The sequence below is a fragment of the Indicator indicator genome, chromosome 18 (genome assembly GCF_027791375.1).
Source record: "Indicator indicator isolate 239-I01 chromosome 18, UM_Iind_1.1, whole genome shotgun sequence".
NCBI classification, from domain to species: Eukaryota; Metazoa; Chordata; class Aves; order Piciformes; family Indicatoridae; genus Indicator; species Indicator indicator.
In genome coordinates, this window is record NC_072027.1 from 13126532 (window position 1) to 13148786 (window position 22255).

Consider the following 22255-nt stretch of genomic DNA (forward strand, 5'->3'; position numbering starts at 1 on the left):
CTACAGGCTAGAGAGAAGCATTATTGCATATTAAAAATTGGAGTGTGGTTTTCCCAGAGGTAAAAGAAAGTTATTAAAACAACCTATTTATTGTTGATATAACTATCCATTTGTGCTACACAAAAAGTAACAATTTCAGTACATTAAAAGAAAAGCTAATTAAGGCATAATTAGTATTTTCTATGTTTTGATAATTAAGGGTTAGTTGGCTATTTCTTTTCAAATTTCTATTTGATGTACCCCAACAATGCCTTTAATGAGCAACTAACACTATTGAATCCCTGATGGCTGAGGAGTTTAGTGACCACTACTACATTACTTTCATTTATCACTGCCTCTTTACCTATAAATTAAAGTAGCCCTGCAGCTATGCTGATCCACTTTATATCAATTTCTTCCTCCATATCAGCTGAATATGTATGGCATTAACCTCATTTACTAGTTTGGAAAAGCTGAATTAAAATGAGATCTAATTTCTAGTGCACAGAACAATTTCAAAACTGGCTGCTAATTTCCAGCACCTGTCAGTGCTGTGATCTTCACCTCACTGTAATGAAATAAAACAGTATATGTATTTTACAGCTCAGAAAAGAATAATCAGTCATAAATGTTAAGATATCATTAATCATGGTGACGCTAGGACCCAGAATCTTTTATGAGAAGATCCCCATTAAAGTCAGTGGGACTGCTGCAGATCTCTCTGTCTTATACTGAACAGGGGGAAAATAGTCACCTTCTGCACAACTATGCTATTTCTAACTTGCTTCTTTTCTGGTATGTCCTGCTTCTGTGTTTGCAGGCCCAGCAGTCAGAGAAATATGCAGGTACTGAAGAACTATCAAAACAACTTAAGTCACCAGAATACACACTATATGTTAGGAGCCAAGGCTGTGTTCAGTGGTTAGATGATACCTGATTACATATGTTTCAGTTTCAGCTACTGCAAGCAGCACAGAGCAAGAAATGGTATTTCCCCCTCCCCTCTAAACACATTGCATACTGAACTCATAAAGCTGTTTTTTTTATTGTGATGCAGATCTAACTCATATGTCATATAATTTAAATCTTTAAAAACACACAGAGATGCAATCCTAAATGTTACTTATAGTAATTTCTTTCTACTAACCACATAAGCAAACACAACAGATGCAGCATACAGTAAGAAATCCCATTTGCATGTCCCCACGAACACTTCACAGCCATGCTTCAACCTCGTGTTAGCAAAGGCTCTGCACAAAACGTGAATCCACAATCCTACATCCTTCTTCATGCTCACCTACCCTAGACAGCACCAGACCAGAACCCCCAGATTATTCCACTGATGCACCCCTGACAGTTGACAGTTTCTGCATTCATCTGTACATGGTCCCCTTTCCCAGAAACTGAAGAGTCAAAATTTAACTCCTATTCTTCTACCTTGAGTTCCCATCACTTTTAGCAAGGGTTGGGGCAGAAGACAGGCCTGGCTGGCTGGAACACCTTATTGCTGGAGATCTTCACTTCTGGAAGTATCCCTCAAACTAGAGCCATCTGGTAGAGCTTAAAATTCCCTCAAAATTCCCTTAAAACACATTTAGGGCTAGTGTTTGATTAGAAAGAGCAGAACGAGGAACTATTAATTGCTTCAGTGAGGCAAAAGAGGTTACAGTGCATTCAGGTAAACATGAAATTCTCTTTAATACTCAAACCAAACACCCCCTTGGCAGGCACAGATTATTGGTGGGATTTCTTAACAATTACTCTGATTATAGAAGCTGAAAAGACAACTCCAGACATGATATGCAGTCAGGCTCTGCTGGAGAGCACAGCTCAGTCTCACACACTTGCTGTCACTAATATTTTTCACCACATTACCCTCACCTCACATGTGCAGAGGTCCCAGTCTTGACCTCTGTGTCTGGCACAGTGACAGTGAACTAAGTGAGGAACTCTAGTTCAATAGCGCCGCGTGCTGTAGAGAGCACAGATGACAAGAGAAAAACCCTTCATCTCAGCTGCAATGCTACTGAAAACCCAGTGTGCAAAGAAGTGGCATGAGAGATACCCTAATTCTAAACCCTTCTTAATACTAATTAATCACATTCATATTTTTAATGCAGTTTCTTACACACAGAACCACGGTAAGTGTCTACTAAATCTATTTGCAATCACAAATTATTTAACAACTAAAAGTTGTCGAGAGATGCTCCTTGTGCTTAAATGCTTCTTGAGCTGCAGTGTATTTTTTAAAACAAATAAATATGGTTCAACATTTTTGAACTCACAACACTAAATTAGGCTAAACAAGGATAAAGAAGGCAAGACTTGCTAGCCAGGGCCTCTTCCTGCTTTCAGACACACTGGGAATTTAAAACCTTAAGTTATTTCACCATCTTGTGAAGATCATCTTGATTTTAAAATCCTGTCCTTGGTGATCATTTCCTCCCAGGCCAGTGTCACTTGCAAAAATACATAAATAATTGCATTGTTGAAACTATGCAAAGGAAAATTTCATTCAAAACAGCAATGTTTTGTCTAATAAATAACATACCTTTGATGTCAGCAATCAGATTTCCATGCACTATTACCCTACTCAGAACAGTGGCTATCAGTGGGACAAAATGACATCAGAGTCACCACAGATAAGAAGCTGAGACTACTCTACTTTGAGTAAAGCACAGTGCACTGCATTTCCAGCCACCTACTTTGTACTGCACTGTCAGCATCCAAATCAGCTACAAGCCACAAAAATAACTCCATGAAGGCTAAATCATGTCAGCATTAAAACAAACAATGTGTTGTTCTACAAATAGATATTAGGAGTGCTGTACAGTACCAGAGAATCCATATTTATATTCCAGGGTCTATCCCACCCAAAAGACAGTATCTGGATACTTCTGGGCTTGCAGCTGGATGAGGCCTTGAGCAACCTGGTCTAGTGGAAGGTGTCCCAGCACAAGGCATGGGGGGATTGGAACTAGATAATCTTTAACGTCCCTTCCAACCTAAACCATTCTATGAATCTTGATGTCTTGTTTTTGTTTTGGCAATCTAAGGCACTGTAAGCGTAGCATGGAAAAGATCTCTAAGACTTTGCTATTCTTCTGTAGAGATAGCAAGCCCCAGTGGACTGGTTAATAAGTACACATCAATTTACATAGCCAATTATGGGTTAATGAACAAAATTTTTATATTTATATAGAAGACTTGTTCTAGAATTCCACTAGACTACTAAGCCCTCTCTAAGCAGTCTCTTGTTCTGTATGCAAGCACATGATCATATAGAGAAATACCCTCAATTATTTCAGTGTGGCTGAAGCATGCAGAATTTCCATTAGCCATTCTGTAAATAAAACAATCCAAGCAATCCTCAGTATTTATATAAATGTGTATTAACTTAGTCATTTGATATAGGTCTGATTTTTCTGCTTCCAAGTGTGAGCCTTTTTATTGTAGATAGCTGCCAGCAAGACATAGCATCAGAGGATTTACAACTGTGAGGGTAGAATGCCATCTGCTGCTATACTTGCTGCTACAGCAGGATAAACTAAAAGAATCATACAAGTGCTGCCTTCTGCCTTGCACTTAACTATAATATGTACACAAACATCTCATTTGGTTTTATTAAAAATTTAAAAATCCACCAAAACTGAGAGAGCTCAGATGCCTTTACACACAGCTTTTGTTATAAGACCTGGTAAACTAATGTGATATGGACCATGGGATTCTATCAGTGCAATAGAGAGGCTGTTGTATCAGACTTACCAGAACACAACAAAAAGGAAAGGGCAATTTGCCTGCAAACTAAATTATACTGGTAGATAATGTAATGAAATAATTAAAAAAAAAAAAAAAAAGCATTTGCAAGGCACTGTGGAGTTGCTAGACTGGGGCTAGAATTTCCAAACACCCCTTGAACTTTCTGCACCATGGAAGTCTTGCAGCATCCCCACTATTCCAGCATGGTTACTTACAACACCCACGTCATAAGCCAAGGCAATACACAGAATATAATGTGTTACCAGTTTGATTTGTGTCCATTTATTGGGGAAAACCCCCAGACCAATAAACTAACAGAAAGCCATTTTCTTACATTCATCCTACGGTTTTCCCCCATGTCCTTTTGGTAAAATTTAACTCCTTCTGTTCAAAATGCTCTCCAATAAATCAGATGGAAACACTAACCAGCATTTCACTCCCTAATTAACCATTTAATCTTCCTCACACAATGCAATGGCAGGAGCAGCCTTATAGTTATTCAGAATATGTTGCTAGGCTGGCTAAAATGATATTTACTGAATTCTGAGGTAGCTGGCAAATGGTCAAATTTCACATTTTTTTTCCACTGACAAGGAGCTTCAGGTGATTAAATCTAAATAATGCACTCCAGCTTTTGCCTGCTCCTTCAGCCACACACAAAAGCTTCTACCAGTTTTCTGTAAGCAGAGACATAAAAAGCTCAGGTATACAATCTACTCTAACAATCTGTTACAACATTCCATACATTGATAGGGCTTCTCCACACAGTCACACCACCATCAGTCACAATATAAGGTGAAATCAAACCCCTCAAAACCAGAAAGGAAACACAATCTGCGAATTACAGATCAGGACAACCACTGTACAGCCATGTTGCCTTTGAATTGCCACCAGCAGGAGTTTTGCTAATGAAAATACCAGGAGCTGCAGCACATTTTTACACTGTACCTTCTGTTGCTTAGCGTTAGAGCAGTGCACCACATTTAAAAATAACAAATCTGCTCTGACAATTGAAAAGAACACATTGCTTTCATGAAAAAGTCATTCGGTATAGTGTAAAACTTTATTTTTAATATTAAGTGAGGAACCATTCAATAATGTTGAAGTCCAGTTCAAACCTGAAGGGATAAAAGAATCCTTGAGATGGGGACCATTCAGCAAAAAGCAAGGACTGAGTGCTACACAAGTAAAACCAAATCTCAGTCACTGTCACAATTCTTGCTAAAGATTTGCTTGGGGCTCAAACAGAATTCTTTCAGTCTTTCTTGAGATCAATTGATCTCATCTTACTGACATTCTCTTTATAACATCTATACTATGACTGTCCCCTACAGTTAAGGTAAATTAACTGCTGCTTCTTAAAAAATGCATCTTACTTTTCCCTCTTCCCTATTTAAAATGCAGAAAAGCCAAGTAATGCGAGAAATACAGTGGAAACCACATAAATGAGTAACTGTCAAAAGAACAGAACTATTAAAAGAATAAATCTTGTGTACCCAGCTGTGAAATATAACACAATATAGCAGAACCCAGCTAAATGTTTGAAATAAAAAATTGAAATGCAAAGTAACTGAAAATTGTTTAATGAACAGAGCTGTTGTTAAAGGATTAACTGTTTGCATGCCAAAACTCAAATGCACACATGGTAGGAAGCCCACTCAGATCAACACCTCATTCAGAAGTTAGCCATCCACCATCCATTAATCTCTCCAGCTAGGCAGTCAGCCACCAGCTAAGCTCAACAGCTTTTATGTTCAAGACGTATTGGCAGGTCAATTTCTGCAGAGGCTTTTTTATTTCAGACTTTGTGGTTTAAAGCAAATGTTTACCTTTGAGGTATGCTGAAGCTGGTCTCCCACATAGGTTTTTCGGAACTGATCCAAGAACCACAGGATCGCCAGTTCTACTTTTTCATTACTAGACTCTGGTAACTGGGCATCCATCAAAGTTATCAGCTGAAAAACGCTTCATGACAGAAAAAAGAAACCCAAACATTTTCAGGAAGAATTCTCAAATTAAATGCTACTGTCACAGCTAATTTCTTTAGGAATCCATCAGCCATTTTTGGCTTACCTAGGTTTCTTCTAGGATTTTGTTTTGTTTAGATGCTAATTATGCTAATTGACCACTAATAAACATCAACATAACGCTTTTCTAATTACTTTGTCACTTGAAATTTTCCCAGATACATATGTTATACTGTGGTGAAACTGAAAAATGTTTTTTCATTTCTTAGAGTATCAATTCCATGATGAAAGACCCTCAGAGCTGCTTTCCAATACCTGAATGGAGTCTACAAGTAAGGCTGGAGAGGGACTTCTCATAAGGGTGTATAGTGAAAGGGGTGATGGTTTTATACTGAGGAAGAGCAGGTTTAGACTGGATCTTAGGAAGAAGTTCTTCAGGACGAGGCTGGTGGGAGTCTGGAATAGGGTGCTCAGAGAGGCTGTGGATGCCTCCTCCCTGGAGGTGTTCAAGACCAAGTTGGAAGAGGCCTCAAACAACCTATTGAGAGGCATCCCAGCCCATGGCAGGTAGGTTGGAGTAGATGATCTCTGAGGTCCCTTCAAACCTAAGCCATTTAATGATTCTATGAAACTTGAGAATTACAGGTCTCAGACTGAAAGTGCAAGAGGCATTCAAGTTCTCTGGGAACTGCAACAACTGGCCTTCAAAATAATTTTCTATACGCAGTATATAATGCACTGTTTGCCTCACTTCTTCCCACTTCACTCTCTCCTAAAACACCTGAGTGAACATTTATCTTCTGACCTAAATTCTTATTTGGTGTGTGTCTCCATATTATCAGGACTGATTCAATGAATCAATTTCAGCTTAAGCCAGCTAAAAAAATGTACTTTTTTTAAAATTAATTTTCCATATTCTTCTGCCATTTATTCTTTGAAAGCCTAATTACTCAGCAATTAAAAAAAATGTCACCTTTTGCCAATTCTGAGATATGCAGTCACTGGATTAGAAGTCAGTAGCTACTTCATCTGTAAGCCTGTATATTAAAACCTCTCACTTCTAATAAAAACACAGTGGAAGATTGCTAACACCACAAAGCCCCAGGGTAGATTAGAAAGGCAAGAAACAAAAGAGAAAATGTAAAGCTCTTTATCTAATTCTAAGTTGAATGTCCTTTTTTCATGTGTTAGCTAGTGGATGTGCAGAACAAGATCAAATATGCATGCCTTGCACACAGTAGTGAGTGCAAAACAAGGATTAAGGCAGTGTTTGCCACAAGGAATATTGTCATTCACAATAATCTTTAGCTTGCCCCTTGCCCTAAAGCTTGCAGAAAGATCACAGAATTGTTAGGGATTGGAAGGGACCTCAAAGGATGAGTCCAACACTCCTGCCAGAGCAAGATCACCTGAAGTAGGTAACACTGGAACACATCCAGGCAGGTTTTGAATGTCTCTCGACAAGGAGACTCCACAACCTCTCCCAGCAGCCTGTTCCAGGGCTCTGTCACCCACACAGTGAAAAAGTTTTCCGTTATGTTCACATGGAACCCCCTATGGTCCAGCTTGCACCTGTTGCCCATTGTCCTATCATTGGACATCACTGAGCAGAGCCTGGCTCCATACTCCTGACACTGCCCTTCATATCTTTATAAACATGAATGAGGTCAACCCTCAGTCTCCTCCAAGATAAAGAGACCCAGGTCCCTCAGTCTTTCCTCATAAGGGAGATGTTCCACTCCCTTCAGCATTTGTGGCTCTGTGCTGGACTCTTGCAAGCATTTCCCTATCCTTCTAACATGGACTAACATCTAGAGCCTCCTTTTGATTCCAAGCTCAACTGTACAAGTTCTAACCTTCAGCTGTGGCCAGCAGTTCCACTGTGAAGACACCTGCAAGAACTAATGCATAGGAAGTTGTGCAGCAAGTAATAGCCACAGCTCACGAATAAGAAAATTAACACTTGCATGCAAGTGTAACGCACAGATGAAAAGAGGGTGGCTCCAGGGGCATATCTAAACACTGCTTATAGTCAGAGACGTGTTGGCCATTAATCTTCTTCCCTTCCTCTGAAATCTAGTTCTGCAATGAGAGCCTTAATGCTTCCTGTACTGTTAAGGATGAAGACTGAGGAAAGACTAGAGCCAGTGGGATGGTCTCAATCCACAGAAAGTCAGTACAGTCCTTGAGCACCCACCATCCAAGAACTGGCCAAAACCTGAGATGTTAAAATTCAAAATACCTGCTGATACTAAATGTCAGTAAGTGTTAAAAAAAAGCATCAAAATCAAGAACTCCAAAGCAGCAATACTTACCGACAGGATAACTCTCCATCCATGGCATCATGTTCATCAGTACTGGTGTATGTTAATCGTCCTCCCACAAAAGTACCCACAAAATAGACAAGCCATGCCAGCCGTCCTAACAGTAAAAAAAGGAAGACCATCAGTTAATGACTGTAAGCCACTGTGCCAGCACAATACACTGCCATAAGGTTTCAGCAGTTCCGTAAGGGATCGGACTACGGAATGCTGTCAAGAGAACAGTTAGCTTCTCCCTTTACCAGACTGAAAACCTACACAGACAAACCAACTACCACAAAATTCTGAGCAGAACTGACAGATAAACTAGAGCAGCCTATTAACCTGGACATGCTTATAAATAAAACACAAAAGAATTAACCTAAAGTACAAATTAAGCAAGCTCAGCCTGGTAAGATTAGATATACAATTAATCTAGTTTCCTTAATTGCCTGCCTCAAGTTACTTCAAGGCATAGAACAATTTTATCTACCGTGGGGCTGTTACATCAACTTACTGTAGCATTAGGAATTAATTTGAGCTCCCTACAACCTATTTAGTTTCTTGGTTCTAATTCAAATAAAGAATGCTTTGCAATATTCCACTACTACCTGAAGTGATTTTCACATAAGAGAATATTTCTGTCACAAGTCAGATATATTCTTCAAGAAAAGAGCTTGTGAACTATCAGAGTTTTGTTTTCTAAAACGGTTTGTAAGGCAGAGCTCATCCATTTCAAGCCATGCTGCCATGCTTTCCATCCTCCAGATTATTTAGCTGCCAGTCTCTACCAGGATCCACAGGCAAAGTCCTTATCAAGTAAAGGACAATGTAAGGATCAGAATTGCTGTAAAGCTAAAGGTTCCATAAAACACTCCTTAAGGTTGTGTATGCAGTGTATTTTGTACAAGTATTAAAATCCTGCCTTAAATATGCAACTCAGGAGTTTACAAACACACACACACAGAACTCAGCAAAATTCTTTTGGCCTGCTAGAAAATCATTTCTATGTCGCAAAACCTAGATTGTTTTGGTCTCTCTGGCACATAATGGCGGACTAGCTTTCAATATGACCTACTGATATGTACTGAAGGCATGTACGCTCCTGCTTCAGCTTAAGCTGTGAGTCCAGTAACTAATTGTATCCTCTCTCAGGAAAGATGCAGTCCTTTTCCCTCAGGTAAGCTCAAAACTAAGACTTGAACAACAAAGTAACACACAGTCCTGTTTGAACTTCAGGATACTTCAAGGTTTCTTCCTCATCTGAAATGCCCTGAGACTGTAGGACAATAAAGCTACTTTCAGGCTCCCATCTTTGTTGGCAAAATAGACTTTATAATACATTAAAATTAACTGGCTGAAAATAACAGCACAGCAAAGACAACTTGGAAGAATTTCCATTTAAATTAAATCAAGTTACAAACAAGACTTCTTAGTAAGTGAGACAAATCACATAAACAAGGTGTCTTGCCCTCATTACTAAGATTTCACCAAGTGATGATAGCATAACTTACAGATTCACGGATTGCATTGGGTTGAAAGGGACCCTCAAAGGCCATCTTGTCTAACCCCCAGGCATTCAGCAGGGAGATCTCCAACTAGATCAGGCTATCCAGGGCCACACCAAGTCTGATCTTGAATGTCTTCAAGGATGGGACAACCTGTTCTAGTATTTCACCACTCTCATTGTGAAGAACTTTTTCCTAATGTCCAACATAAAACTACGCTGCTCCAGTTTCCAGCCACTGCCCCTCATTCTATCACTGCAAACCCTTCCCTGTCTTCCTGTAGGTCCCCTTCAGATACTGAAATGCAGCTCTAAAGTTTCCCTGGAGCCCTCTCTTCTCCAGGATGAATGGCCTCAATTCCAGTTCTTTCAGCCTGTCTTCACAGCAGAGGTGCCCCAGCCCTCTGATCATCTTTGTGGCCCTCCTCTGGACTAGCTCCAGCATGTCTATGTCTCTCTTGCGTTGGGGGTCCTAGAACTGGACACAGTACTGCATGTGAGGTCTCACCAGAGCAGAGAAGAGTGCTAAACCAGGACACTAAAAGACTGCACCATCACTACCACAACACCAGAGAGATGAAGTGTCTAAGAGAACAGACACTGCTCAATCGAATTTAGCATTAACAGCTACCAAAGAATGGCTGTTTGAAGATGGTACCCAAAAGCAATTGTAAAGCTGTGCCAGCTGGTTCAAAGAGCAGAGTCACCACTTTGGCCAAACGCCTTTTTAAAAATAAAAACCACTCTTCATTTTTCCAAACTTCAGTAGCTCATTTCTGAGCACATAGTTATTTTTCTGACGAGAGTCCTCTACTCTTATCACAATCCCAGTTAATAGGTGTGACTTTTTCTTTCCCTTTTTCATACCTTCACTACTTAAAATTTTCAGATCATTTGCATTTGCAATTACTGAGACAGACCACATCTTTTCTTTTAGAAAATAATTATGGCTGTAATAATCTGTAATTATGGTTTATACCAGCAATAATCCCAAAGAAATCAGTCATTACCATAGATCACAAGTAATCATTAACTGCTGTTAATGACCCATTTCTTAGGGATTATTGTTTTAGTAAACCATGACCACATCACTATTGATACAGAGAGCAAGGCAGCATAATAAAATGAGATCTTAATATTACATTAATTTACTTTGCAACATTAAAAGCCATTAAACATCTAAATTTAACTGTATATATCTAGGGGATATAACAGTTATTGTTCAATATGAGCACAAATGTTTAGTTTGCAGAAAAGAAACACAGTATTTAAGCTGAATCAAATGTTTTCTAAGGTGTAACAGCATTCCCCAGAGCACTGCCACTGACAGACTCTGGCTGATTGTTCCCTTCTTGCCCCCATGACTGGGGAATGGAATATAAATTCAGACTGCAGCTGGTCAATGAAATCAGGTCATTAACGACCATTCTCCCAAATAAAAGTTGATAGGTGCATGGAAGAAAGTGGAATTAATAAAAAAGATAAAAGTAGGAGGTCTCATATAAATCACTGGAAAAAATGGCTCCTCCATAGAGGAAAATCAGCATATTCAAACTCAAAAAAAGAACAGCAAAATAAATCACAGACGTTTAATAGCATGCAAAGAAACAGCTGTATTATGCAGTAACCTGTCTCACCTTTTCACAACAACACCATTTATCCATGTAAAGATGCAACAGCCATTAGATAACTATATTAGGAAAGAGCCAGTAGTTATAAAGATAAATTGTGAGACAGAGAGGACCGAAACAGGCATATGAAAAGATACATTCAAAGTAACTCTGATTTTTACAACTTACAATACAATAACTAACTTGAGTTGCTTGAAAATTAGGGGATTCATTTTAACAGAGCTGTATAAAGTAAATTAAAGTTTCTAATGTTATGTTAATTTTTACAGACAGATAAATGCAAAAAAGAATGAAAGTTAACATCTTCATTTTCAAAAAATATTCATCAAGTTGCAGCTGGTTCCCATGAGGGCACCTGAGGCACTAAAATGTTAATTTTCAGAAATTAAAAGTTTTTACAGCTCTCCTGTCTATATTCTAAAGATGTACCAAGATGTTAAAACAAACACATGAACTGTTAACGTATTCTATTTGGTACAAAGACAACTAGTGAAAATGTAGTGCAAGGTGACTGGGATCATTAATTCCTAGTTTGAGAAAAGGTTTAATTACATCTGAGGTAAGATCACCGCTCTTTTTCGTATACAAGTATATATTTACTGGCACATAAAACAGTCTAAAAATTAAATTAAATACTAACCTTCCTGAACTGTGATTTCTAATGGATTCCTACTAGATGCGTGTAATAGTTTTTGGTAGTTTTGTGCATTTTGGTCAAACAACTGTACAAGAAGTGTACAGGTCTTTTCGTATTCACACCTGCTAACTGTGCACAGTTGCTCCAGCTGTTGGAAAACTGTAGCTGTATCATCCAGGGGATCTTCTAAGCCATCTCTGGAACAGAGATAAAAAGTACCCACTTAGCCACGCTATTGCTTGAAAGCTTTTTTCCCCATGCAGCTCTTGCGCCACTGTCACTGAACTGTTGAACTACCAAAGCCTTAGCAGCTGGTGAATACACCAAGACAGATCTCATTGTACGTACACACCCCCCCAGACATATCTGCACAAACAGAACAGAATTCTACATGGGTCTTCCTCTTCACAGATATTTTAAAGAGCAAAGAGGAGAGGAGATGAGGTTGGCAGTATGACCACAAAAAGGTAAATCCTGAAGAACTAAGGTCCACTGTGCCTGAACAGAATATTCAAAAGCACTGCCTTTCTCAGAGGATAATGAAAGAATGGAACACCTAGTTGGAATGGATTTTGCACAATCATCAAATTCAGCACACCACCATGATACCAAAGCCGACAAGCAAGTAAAATTCCATGCCAAGTACTATATAAATCTCCTATAAACGAGCTGTGACCTACATGGAACGCCTCTAGTAGAGACCAGCAACTCTTACGATACAGTTAAACTACACTCATCACACAAAACACAACAGGAAAGGGCTATCCATCAGGCTACATTTTTGTTGCACAGGCAACCAACAATTTACAGCTCAAGACAACATCCCAAAAGCTAGCAAAGCTAACATCCAAACTTTGGACAATACACAGCAGCTGAAAATGCTAACAAGATGGGCTGACACAGATCTTGCGTATCTACAAGTACTTGTAATAAAAGTTTTCCTTCTGGTCTGCAGAAAAAGCATCCCCCTCTAGACCCTTTGTAGAAGATTAATTAACTTCTCGCTCCCCCTCAAACTTCTCCCAGAATGGGCAGAAGTGACTTTCCTTCCATTGTTCCAAGTTACTTCTTTCACTGTCTGAAGGACCATTTGGATGGCTCCTGAACAGAGAGTGATGTTATGGTGTTTCAGCTATACTAGTTTGTAAGACAAATGGGCATTCCAGAGAACAACATTTATTTAAAAGAAATCAATTTATCTCCTTGGAGCAAATGGATGAAGACTTGTGACATCAGCTCCCAGATAGCCATATTTCTCCAGAATGGTCTGGACATTTGATATTAAAGTTTACATTTGATACTGCTGTCCACAGAAAAGCCACAACTGAGAACCTTAATCATGTAAGAGAATCAGACAGTGTAACAGTGGTACACAAACCACTTTGAGGTAGGAATGGATACACATCAACATCATTACTGAGACTGTCTTAAGAATGGTAGAAGAGAAGGTCAATACTCTCCTCACCTATCCTCACTGGCTTTTTTCACAGATTATAAAACTTACTCCTCCACAACATAATGAGGACATGCAGAAGAATCTCTCATTGCTACCAAGCAAAGAAATAGAATTTTCAGTGCTGATGGTTATGTTGATGAAGATAGCAGCGTATTTCAACGGAGCAGGTCACAACAGATGGCTTAACCCAGAAAATCATCCCTATTAAGTGCCTTAACTCTGGAAGCTGATTGGAATGTACCACTCAGAGAAGAAAGCTGAGACATGAAGGTTCCACCCTGAGGTTCCATTACAGAAAAGCTGAACACAGAAGATAAATATGCCACAAGAAGTGTATGCTGGTTAAGAGAAGGCCCATGAAAACTTACTCTATCTGCAATCAGCTGCTTCTCCTTCCCTGTCCTAGCACTGGAACACTGGAAGCTCCCCTAGGTGCTATTAATTCTTGTTCACGAGAATGATATACAAACTCACAATTCTGAACCATAAGGAAATCAGTCCTTAACACACTTATTGTGATAATATAAAGCAAATAATACCAATTGTAGCTTGGTCACTAAACAGTAAAGTGACAAACACAAGTTTTTGGCTAAGATGTGACAAAAAGACAACAATGGTGAAGTTCAATGCACTTTCTCACACAAACTGAACAAATGACATCATCTCAGTAATGTAAAATTGAAAAGGAAGAGCAGATGTGGCTTGCTGTACAGTCCCATAGGCCCTACCATCAGGGATTCATAAAAGCCCTTGGCGAAAATTAAATCCTTTCAGCAATCTAAACACTTCCTTCTTATTAGTTATATTATAGTGTAGGGTATATGGTCATTTCACTTAAACTATTAAAAAGAAGATGTGAACTAAAACATCTTAAATTGGCCAGTTTCAATCTTGACATTCTCTAGCTTGCTCTGCTTGGTCTCACCCTTTCTTGCACATGGAGTTTGTTCTGCTTTCCACCATTCCTACCCTCCATGGCCCTACAAAGTGATTCACTAAGAAAACATGTCACAGCTAAACAATACAGTTAATTTAGATTGTCTTAAAAAAACCAAGGAGAGGGGAAATAGGGTTTCTTCAAAACACAAAACCTCAGGAGAGAAAAACCAATTAGAATTTGATTTAGTCCTGGACTTAATAAGCAAAAGGAGTAAAATGATATTAGTCAATTGAGATAATTTTAAGAAATCACCATGGTAATCAGAAACAGTATACTCAGATCTTAAACCAAAAGATAATATGCCAACAAATCAGAAAATTAAACATTTCCGTATTACAGTTTTAAAGTTGCAATTACAGGTTTACCTTATAACTACAGGAACACATTCCAGTCTAGAAGTAATATAAGCTTTTGTTATCTCAGGTGCATATGTATCTAAGAGGTGGGGTTCTGCCGATTTCACAAAAGGCACAGACGCTACCATTCTTTGCCAGAGAGTTAGCAAATAATGAACACTATTTGGAGCAAACTCCCAGTGCTATAAGAAAACAAAACACACTTCTGTTAAAGCATCCCAAAGTGAAACTTCAGTTGTGAAACATGATGCTTTTATCTTAAGTAGTCTTACTCATTCACGTAACTACTGAAGGAGCCAGTCAGAACTGAGACATCCTATGGCACACATTACAGAATAAACCCAGAAACATTTGTAGGCATTCTTGCCTCCTTCCAGTGATATCCATGATTCAAAACTCAGAGCTAGGCCTACAATCCTATGCAGTGCATGATTGAAGGGCTGTAAAAGCGCCATTCAAAAATCCTAAATGTTGAGTAGGAAGTTGCCTAGAGCCACTCAACAGGACATCACAGAATCACAGAATGTTAGAGTTTGGAAGAGACCTCCAGAGATCAAGGCCAATCCCCCTGTCAAAGCAGGATCACCGAAGGCAGGTCACACAGGAACACATCCAGGTGGGTTTTGAAGGTCTCCAAAGAAGGAGACTCCACAACTTCTCTGGGCAGCCTGTTCCAGTGCTCTGTCACCCTCACCATAAATGTCTCCTTGTGTTGAGGTAGAACATCCTGTGCTCTAGCTTGTACCTGTTGTTCCTTGTCCTATCTCATCTTTGGTTTTGCTTCCAAGTTTATGATGTGGCCACTGGCAACTCCAGAATGTAAAGGTCAAAATCTTCTAAAGATCACTATTTTCAGCTGTGATTCTGAAGACCAGAGAAAGACTCAGGAAGAAATGCTACAGTAATAGGTATAGTACCACTTAAGAAATATGCACACCTTTACTTAGTGTGTTTCAAAACTACATCTGTAAAATTTTTAACACTGTGCAATTCTTGATCCTGTGACATGTGTCCTTCTCATACAGATGTAGGCCACTCAAAAATGTAGACATTATTCCACCTAACTACTGGATCCTGTTTCAATGGGAGCTTTGCATTCAGCAGCTAGGCAACTCTGTGTGTGTGTGTATATATATACAGGCACAAAAGCAGAACCCAACAGCCTATTCAATATTGGCCATTCAAAGTTTAGATGGGAGCACAGATGTCAGTATTTTAGGGTTAGATAAGAGGGTTTGGTTTGATGGATTTTTTATTCTTTTTTTTTTTTGAGATTGAGGACTAAGGCTGGAAGATTAACATCTATCTCCTACTTCAGTTGGCATTTTTCTTCTTTACATCTGCTCCCATTGTAAAACTTCCTAAGAAGAGTGGGAACCAGTTCTAGATAATTTAGAAACCTGAGTTACATCACAGACAAAAAGTATTTTTACATAAAGATAAGCCTCACCACCTCCTTAAAAACACCAACGCTGAGAACCAGGATCAGTTCTCTGTCACTCAGGAGTTGACGAAAAGACAACACTTCTGTATATATTCTTACCTGTAGGCTAGTAATAGTAAAATTTGCTATAAGTTGCATGACTTCTGGGTAATCTTTCACCATTACTAGTTCTCCTAGTTGATAGTTTGTCTTTAGTCGAGCCAAAAACCGACAGAATTCATGGTAATTACCCGGATCAGATAAACCCTAAATTTGAAGAAGCAAATGTTTCGAAGTTAACAGCTTAATCAAAAAGAAATTTTATGAGCACTACTGAAAATTGGGTGGCAATTTTATTTGCATAAGGCTTTTGCTTAGTTTTGAATTAAAAAACAAAGCAAACAGATTCACAGGTTCCATTGGGTTGGAAGGGACCCTCAAAGGTTACCTTGTCCAACCTGCCTGCAGTCAGCAGTGACACTTCCCTGTGCCCAGGGCCACATCAACTCTGACCCTAAATGTCTTCAGGGATGGGGCTTCAACCATATCTCTGGGGAACCTGTTCCAGTGTCTCACCACCCTCACTGTGAAGAACTTCCTCTGAACGTCCAACCTAAATCTACCATGCTCCAGTTTCAAACCACTGCCCCTCATCCTATCACCACAAGCCCTTCTAAAAAGTCCCTCCCCAGCCTTCCTGTAGGTCCCTTTCAGACACTGAAATGCACACAGATGTCTGGCTGAAAGTGGTTTTGATAGATTCAGTAGATAAATGAAGACTTTAAGTGGAAAAATAAATCCACAGGTGGTTTAGCATTTCAAGTAAATAAAAAAATAAAGAGATACCTGTGGATTTTCAAGTATTTGTTTCACTCCTTTGATTAGATTACCAAGATATTTGGCACGTTCTGGATTGTTGAATAAAGATCTCCTTGCAGAAGCGAACTGAACTAAACAAGAAAGTGCCTAAGAATAAAAAAATACTGTAAGATTAAAAGAAATTTAAATCTTCTGAATAATCATCTCTTAATGTCTGGAGAAATTCAAGCTACTCCCATCTCATGTAACACATTCTGTGGCTCAAGACTACTTTTGCGTCAATCTTTATATGATCATTGAACACAAATATGGCTCAGTTTTAAAACTCCCTTTTATAACAGTTTTTGACTTCATTGAAATAATTAGGTGAATGTTATCTGTGTGGCTGAGTAGTGCTTAGTGGGAAGAGGAAGGATTTGCATGCTTTCAGGTTCAGAAACTAAATTGGAGATGAAGTTCAAAGAAAAGACATTGTGACTGGGCCCTGAGCCAGGGGACTCATAACATGCTAATGCAGAAAATAAAACAAGGTCTTTGGGACAAAGCATAGATGTAAAAAGACTATTTTCTGTAATTACTTGAGCATAAATAACTGCATGTCACTTACTAACTGAGACAGCATTGGAGGAAGGGAATGATACAAATCAAAGAACAGGTCCAAGGTCTCTGGCTCCAGGAAGACTGGAAAAAGATAAGTTGGTTTTACCACTCTTCACAAGCAATAATTAAGTACCTTTATTTTAATAGAACCATCTTTTTTTAACAAACACATTAAGAGTGTGATATCACTGAAGTTGAGAATAAAATGTGAATAGATGCATGAATTTGTTCATTGCACAATATCAAACCAAGTATTATTCTCTTTTTTACCACAGTTAAGATACCCTATAGCTCATAAAGAACACCTCCCTTAAACTGCAGATGCTGCAATACTCTGTTAGTTGCTTAGAGAACACTGTTTTGTCATAGATGTGGGTAAACGGGGATTAGTACAGTAGTAAACTAAGACACGGGTTCCAGATTAGCTTAGTCAGTACTCAAACAAAGCAAATTTCTAACAAAAAATCCCTAAGTCTGCAGACTGATAAATAGGAAAAAAAAAAACCAAATCAACTTTCAAACACCAAGTAACCAACTCACTGTGGAACTACATAAAATGAACTATAATCCTACCTTATTTTATGAAGGGGGAACAACAGGGTAGAAAAAGTTCACCAATAATTCATAATTAACTAATCCCACCAATTAAGTAACATTTCAAAGTTTTTCAACCTGTAAGCATTATTTACAGATTCACAGAATGCTATGGGTTGGAAGGACCTTAAGGATCACCCAGTTCCAACCCTGCTGCCATGGGCAGGGACACCTTCCACTAGACCAGGTCTCTCAATGCCTCATCCAACCTGGCCTTGAACACCTCCAGGGAGGAGGCATCCACGACCTCCCTGGGCAACCTGTTCCAGTGTCTCACCACCCTCCCTCTAAAGAATTTCTTCCTAATCTCCAGTCTCAATCTCCCTTCTTCCAGTTTAATCCATTCCCTCTCATTCAAGCACCTACAAGCCCTCGTAAAAAGTCCCTTTCCCGCATTCTTGTAGCCCCCTTCAGGTACTGGAATGCTGCTTTAAGGTTTCCTTGGAGCCCTCTCTTCTCCAGGCTGAGCAACCCCAGCTCTCTCTGCCTGTCCCCACAGGGGAGGTTCTCCAGCACTCTGCTCATCTTTCCTTATGTGTTTAATGACTAAAGAGAGATCTCTCTAAGGACAATTCAAAGTATCGATCCTAAAATCCTGGGAAAAATCTAACCCCTTCTCTTTGCTAGGGGATCTTGGGAAATTCCTGTCACTTAGCCAAATTCAGCCTTTGTCAGTATTCTCCTGCTTGCCATATATCATCGCTCTTCATCCCCCGCACTGCAATGTGAGGCTACCGGACATTAATGGAGAAGCAATGGAGTTCTGCATGGAAACTAATGGAGAATTTTATTCTTGAAAGAAGAAGGAATATCAAACACCACTTGATGCCATGGGCTACAGGTAAGGCAGATTTAAAATCCCCAACCTGGACATGGGAAACTGTTTAGCTGCTTTAAGCTAGACAGTGCAAGTATCATGACAAAAGAAGTTGAACGATCCACTGGTTATAGACTTCAGACTGCCAAGAGTTATGATCCTTTCTTACTTGTTCTCCAGTTTGTTGGAATCTGCACAGTGCACAGGTCATCTGCAGATTCATCAGCTGAATTTCCAATGAAATCAAAATTAAGACAATTTAGTACAAGCTTCAAAAGCTGCATTGCTAGACTTTGCTGTTGTTGGTCCTGAAGGGTTAAAGGTTTCGCCAAGAGCTAAGGAGAAAAGAAATTTTGTTAGGGCACCTGCACAGAACAGAAAATAATTTTGAAAAGGGAAATGTTTGCATATAAAACTGCAAAGTTGAGATCAAGGGAACAGATACTAAGAGGGAAAAAATCTCTTAACAGTAAAAGGTGCAAGCACTCCTTAAAGGCAAGTGGAAAATCATTACAATCACCTCAGAGTCATCTGAGTTGACAGAGACCATGCCAAGCTAAAGCTCCCAGACTTACAAACAGTTTCTAAAAGCCTGGTGAAATAAATAATCCTTTTGCATAAAACACTCATAGGTAAAAGTCAGCATGTCATGGATACTGTTTGTTTAAACAGTACTAATGTTCACAGAAATAATACAACTGTAAGGTTGCAGGTTTTCCTCTTTTGCTTACTGCAGACCAATGTGGATTACACATCACATACATCATACAGGTAAAACACCCCTCACGAATTGGCTATATTTCAGTTTGATGTTCATGCTGATAAACAGTACAAGTTTCACAGCATGCACATACGCTGCTCCTCTGGTAAGTCTAAAAAAAACTGGAATTAAGGAACAATGAAATGAGCAGTTTGTGATCTGAATGTAGCTATTTAAAACACCTGTATAAATAAATAAATAAATAAATGAGCAGTTTGTGATCTGAATGTAGCTATTTAAAACACCTGTATAAATACAGCTGTCAGTGTCTCTGCTGCTTTGTAACCCAGGCAGAGTCAGGATAAAATTAAATAACATTTCATCTTAAAGAAGGTAGTACTTCAAGATTACACATGCAATACGAAACGGCTGAAAACAAAGCTCAAATACATAGATTCATAGAACGGTTTAGGTTGGAAGAGATCTTAAAAGATCACCTAGTTCCAACCTTCCTGCAATGGGCAGTGACACATTCCACTTAGACCAGGTCACTCAAGGCCTCATCCAACCTGGCCTTGGACACCTCTAGGGAGATGGCATCCACAACCTTCCTGGGCAACCTGTTCCAGTGTCTCACCACCCTCACTCTGAAGAATTTCTTCCTAATCTCCAGTCTCAATCTGCCCTCCTCAAGCTTCAATCCATTATCTCATCCTATCACTACAAGCCCTTGTAAAAGGTCCCTCCACAGCTCTCCTGTAGCCCCCTTCAGGTACTGGAGGGCTGCTCTAAGGTCTCTCCAGAGCCTTCTCTTCTCCAGTTTGAACAGCCCTAGCTCTTTCAGTCTGTCCCCACAGGGGAGATTCTCCAGCCCTGTGATCATCTTTGTGGCCTCCTCTGGACCAACTTCAGCAGTTTCATGTCCCTCTTATGCTGTGGGCACCAGGACTGGGTGCAGTGCTTCAGGTGGGGTCTCACAAGAGGGGCAGAATAACCTCCCTCGTCCTGCTGGTCACACTGCTTTTGATGCAACCAGGACATGGTTGGCCGCCTAAGGTGCAGTTCATTTGGTTTTCAAAAAAACTGAATATACAAGTATTGCCAAGTAAGCAGAAGAAAGCAGAAACAAGAGAGACAATACAATGGCAACATTTTAAAGCACATAAAAATAAGCTGCTCTCAAAAAGCAGTTAGTTGAGTCCACCTCATGGCACCACTTCCAATGCTATGGAATGCCTTAACCAGCACAAAACAGAAAGTGCAAATTTCAGCTCTGACCTCAGTTCATCCTGCCTGGTCCTGAGACACCTTGCTAACAGCAAATGTTTCTTCGCCACCTCCTATCCAGCCTCTTGAGAGACTGCAGCCTTAATTCCCCCAAAATGTTACAGAGAGGGTAAGGGAACTATTGAAGGAGAAAAGCACCTTGGCCAGATTTGACTGAGCTATCACACCACAAGACAGAGAACTGATCTTTCTTCTTCTCACTGCTAGTTTAATAAATAATTATTTTAGTAAATATTGAGATGATAAGTCCAACAAAACTGAGATATAATTAAATTAAGAAAAACCTCAAAAAAAAAAGATAAGCTGAGAATTTAGATAGTTCATCCTTTATGGCAAGGCACAAAGAGAGATGGCACAGAGAAACACAGACAGCAAGAGTGACATGGAGTGAGGAGATTGGGAATTTTGTCTTTGAATGTTTTTGGTCACTTTCGCTTAATTGGGTGTTATGTAACCATTTAATTACAGAATTGATCAGCTCACAAAATATTCAACTCGAACTGGGACAATTATGATGTGAAGAGTTTAGTTTCCATTATAAAGAGGCTCACCTCCTTCAAAAGGGAGCACGCAAGCATCAGTATGTCCTTCAGAGAGGTGTCACGGAATGAGGTGGCTATTTTACGATGTTTTGCTGAAGGTCTTGAATAATCAACCTAAAAAACAGTTAGGACAGAATAAACAAGACTCCCTTCTTTGCTAAAACTGCAGGATAATCTGGCACATTATCTGACATGAGAAATTAAAATTATGGTCCAGCACAAAACACAGATCTTGACAGCTTCCTGAAGCACATTCTTTTTCCCCTTCAAGGAATGGAAAGGTCTGAGGCACCTCCCCACCTTAAGATGCAGGCAAAGGAAAATCATTAGCAGAAATACAACTGAGAAAGTTCACCCCCATTTTGCTTTACCAGTTCTAGTGACTGTGAAGATAGAAACCTTACCCTGTATCACATATGGTATGTGTCTGGTAGAGGTGGACACCCTGCAGTAAGAAGTGAGGAGAGCAATGTGTGTTTATCCCTTCACATCTAAGAATCACAGGATGATTTGGGTTGGAAGGGACCTCTAAACGTCATCTAGTCCAACCCTCCTGTAGTAAGCAGGGACATCCTCCACTAGATGAGGTTGCTCAAGAGCCTGGTCGAGCCTGATGTTGAATATCTCCAGGGAAGGTGCCCCAACTATGACCCGTTGCAGTGTTCCACCACCTTCATGGTAAAGAACTTATTCCTAATATCCAATCTAAATCTGCTCTTCTCTAATTTCAAGCCATTGCCCCTTGTCCTATCACTACAGGCCTTTGTAAACAGTCCCTCTGCAGCCTTCTTGTAGGCACCCTTCGGGTACTATTAGGCTTCCCCAGAGCCTTCTCTTCTCCAGGTTGGACAACCTCAACTCCCTCAGCCTGTCCTCGTAGGAGAGGTGCTCCAGCCCCCTGACCATGCCCATGGTCCTCCTCTGGACCCACATCAAGTGTG

At 39.6% G+C, this 22255-nt stretch overlaps 1 protein-coding gene across 1 annotated transcript in view; it reads right to left on the bottom strand.

Annotated features, from left to right (window-relative positions):
• The window catches only part of RANBP17 (RAN binding protein 17), a 149492-nt gene that overhangs the window by 120565 nt on the left and 6672 nt on the right, over positions 1-22255 (bottom strand). Inside the window, exons 5-13 of the mRNA XM_054389044.1 lie at positions 21324-21428; positions 18955-19120; positions 17382-17455; positions 16802-16921; positions 16076-16222; positions 14542-14714; positions 11784-11977; positions 8021-8126; positions 5568-5703 (exon numbers count right to left, since the gene is read on the bottom strand). Of these exons, the coding sequence (XP_054245019.1) occupies positions 5568-5703; positions 8021-8126; positions 11784-11977; positions 14542-14714; positions 16076-16222; positions 16802-16921; positions 17382-17455; positions 18955-19120; positions 21324-21428 (1221 nt within the window). The remainder of the gene's footprint in view (positions 1-5567; positions 5704-8020; positions 8127-11783; positions 11978-14541; positions 14715-16075; positions 16223-16801; positions 16922-17381; positions 17456-18954; positions 19121-21323; positions 21429-22255) is intronic.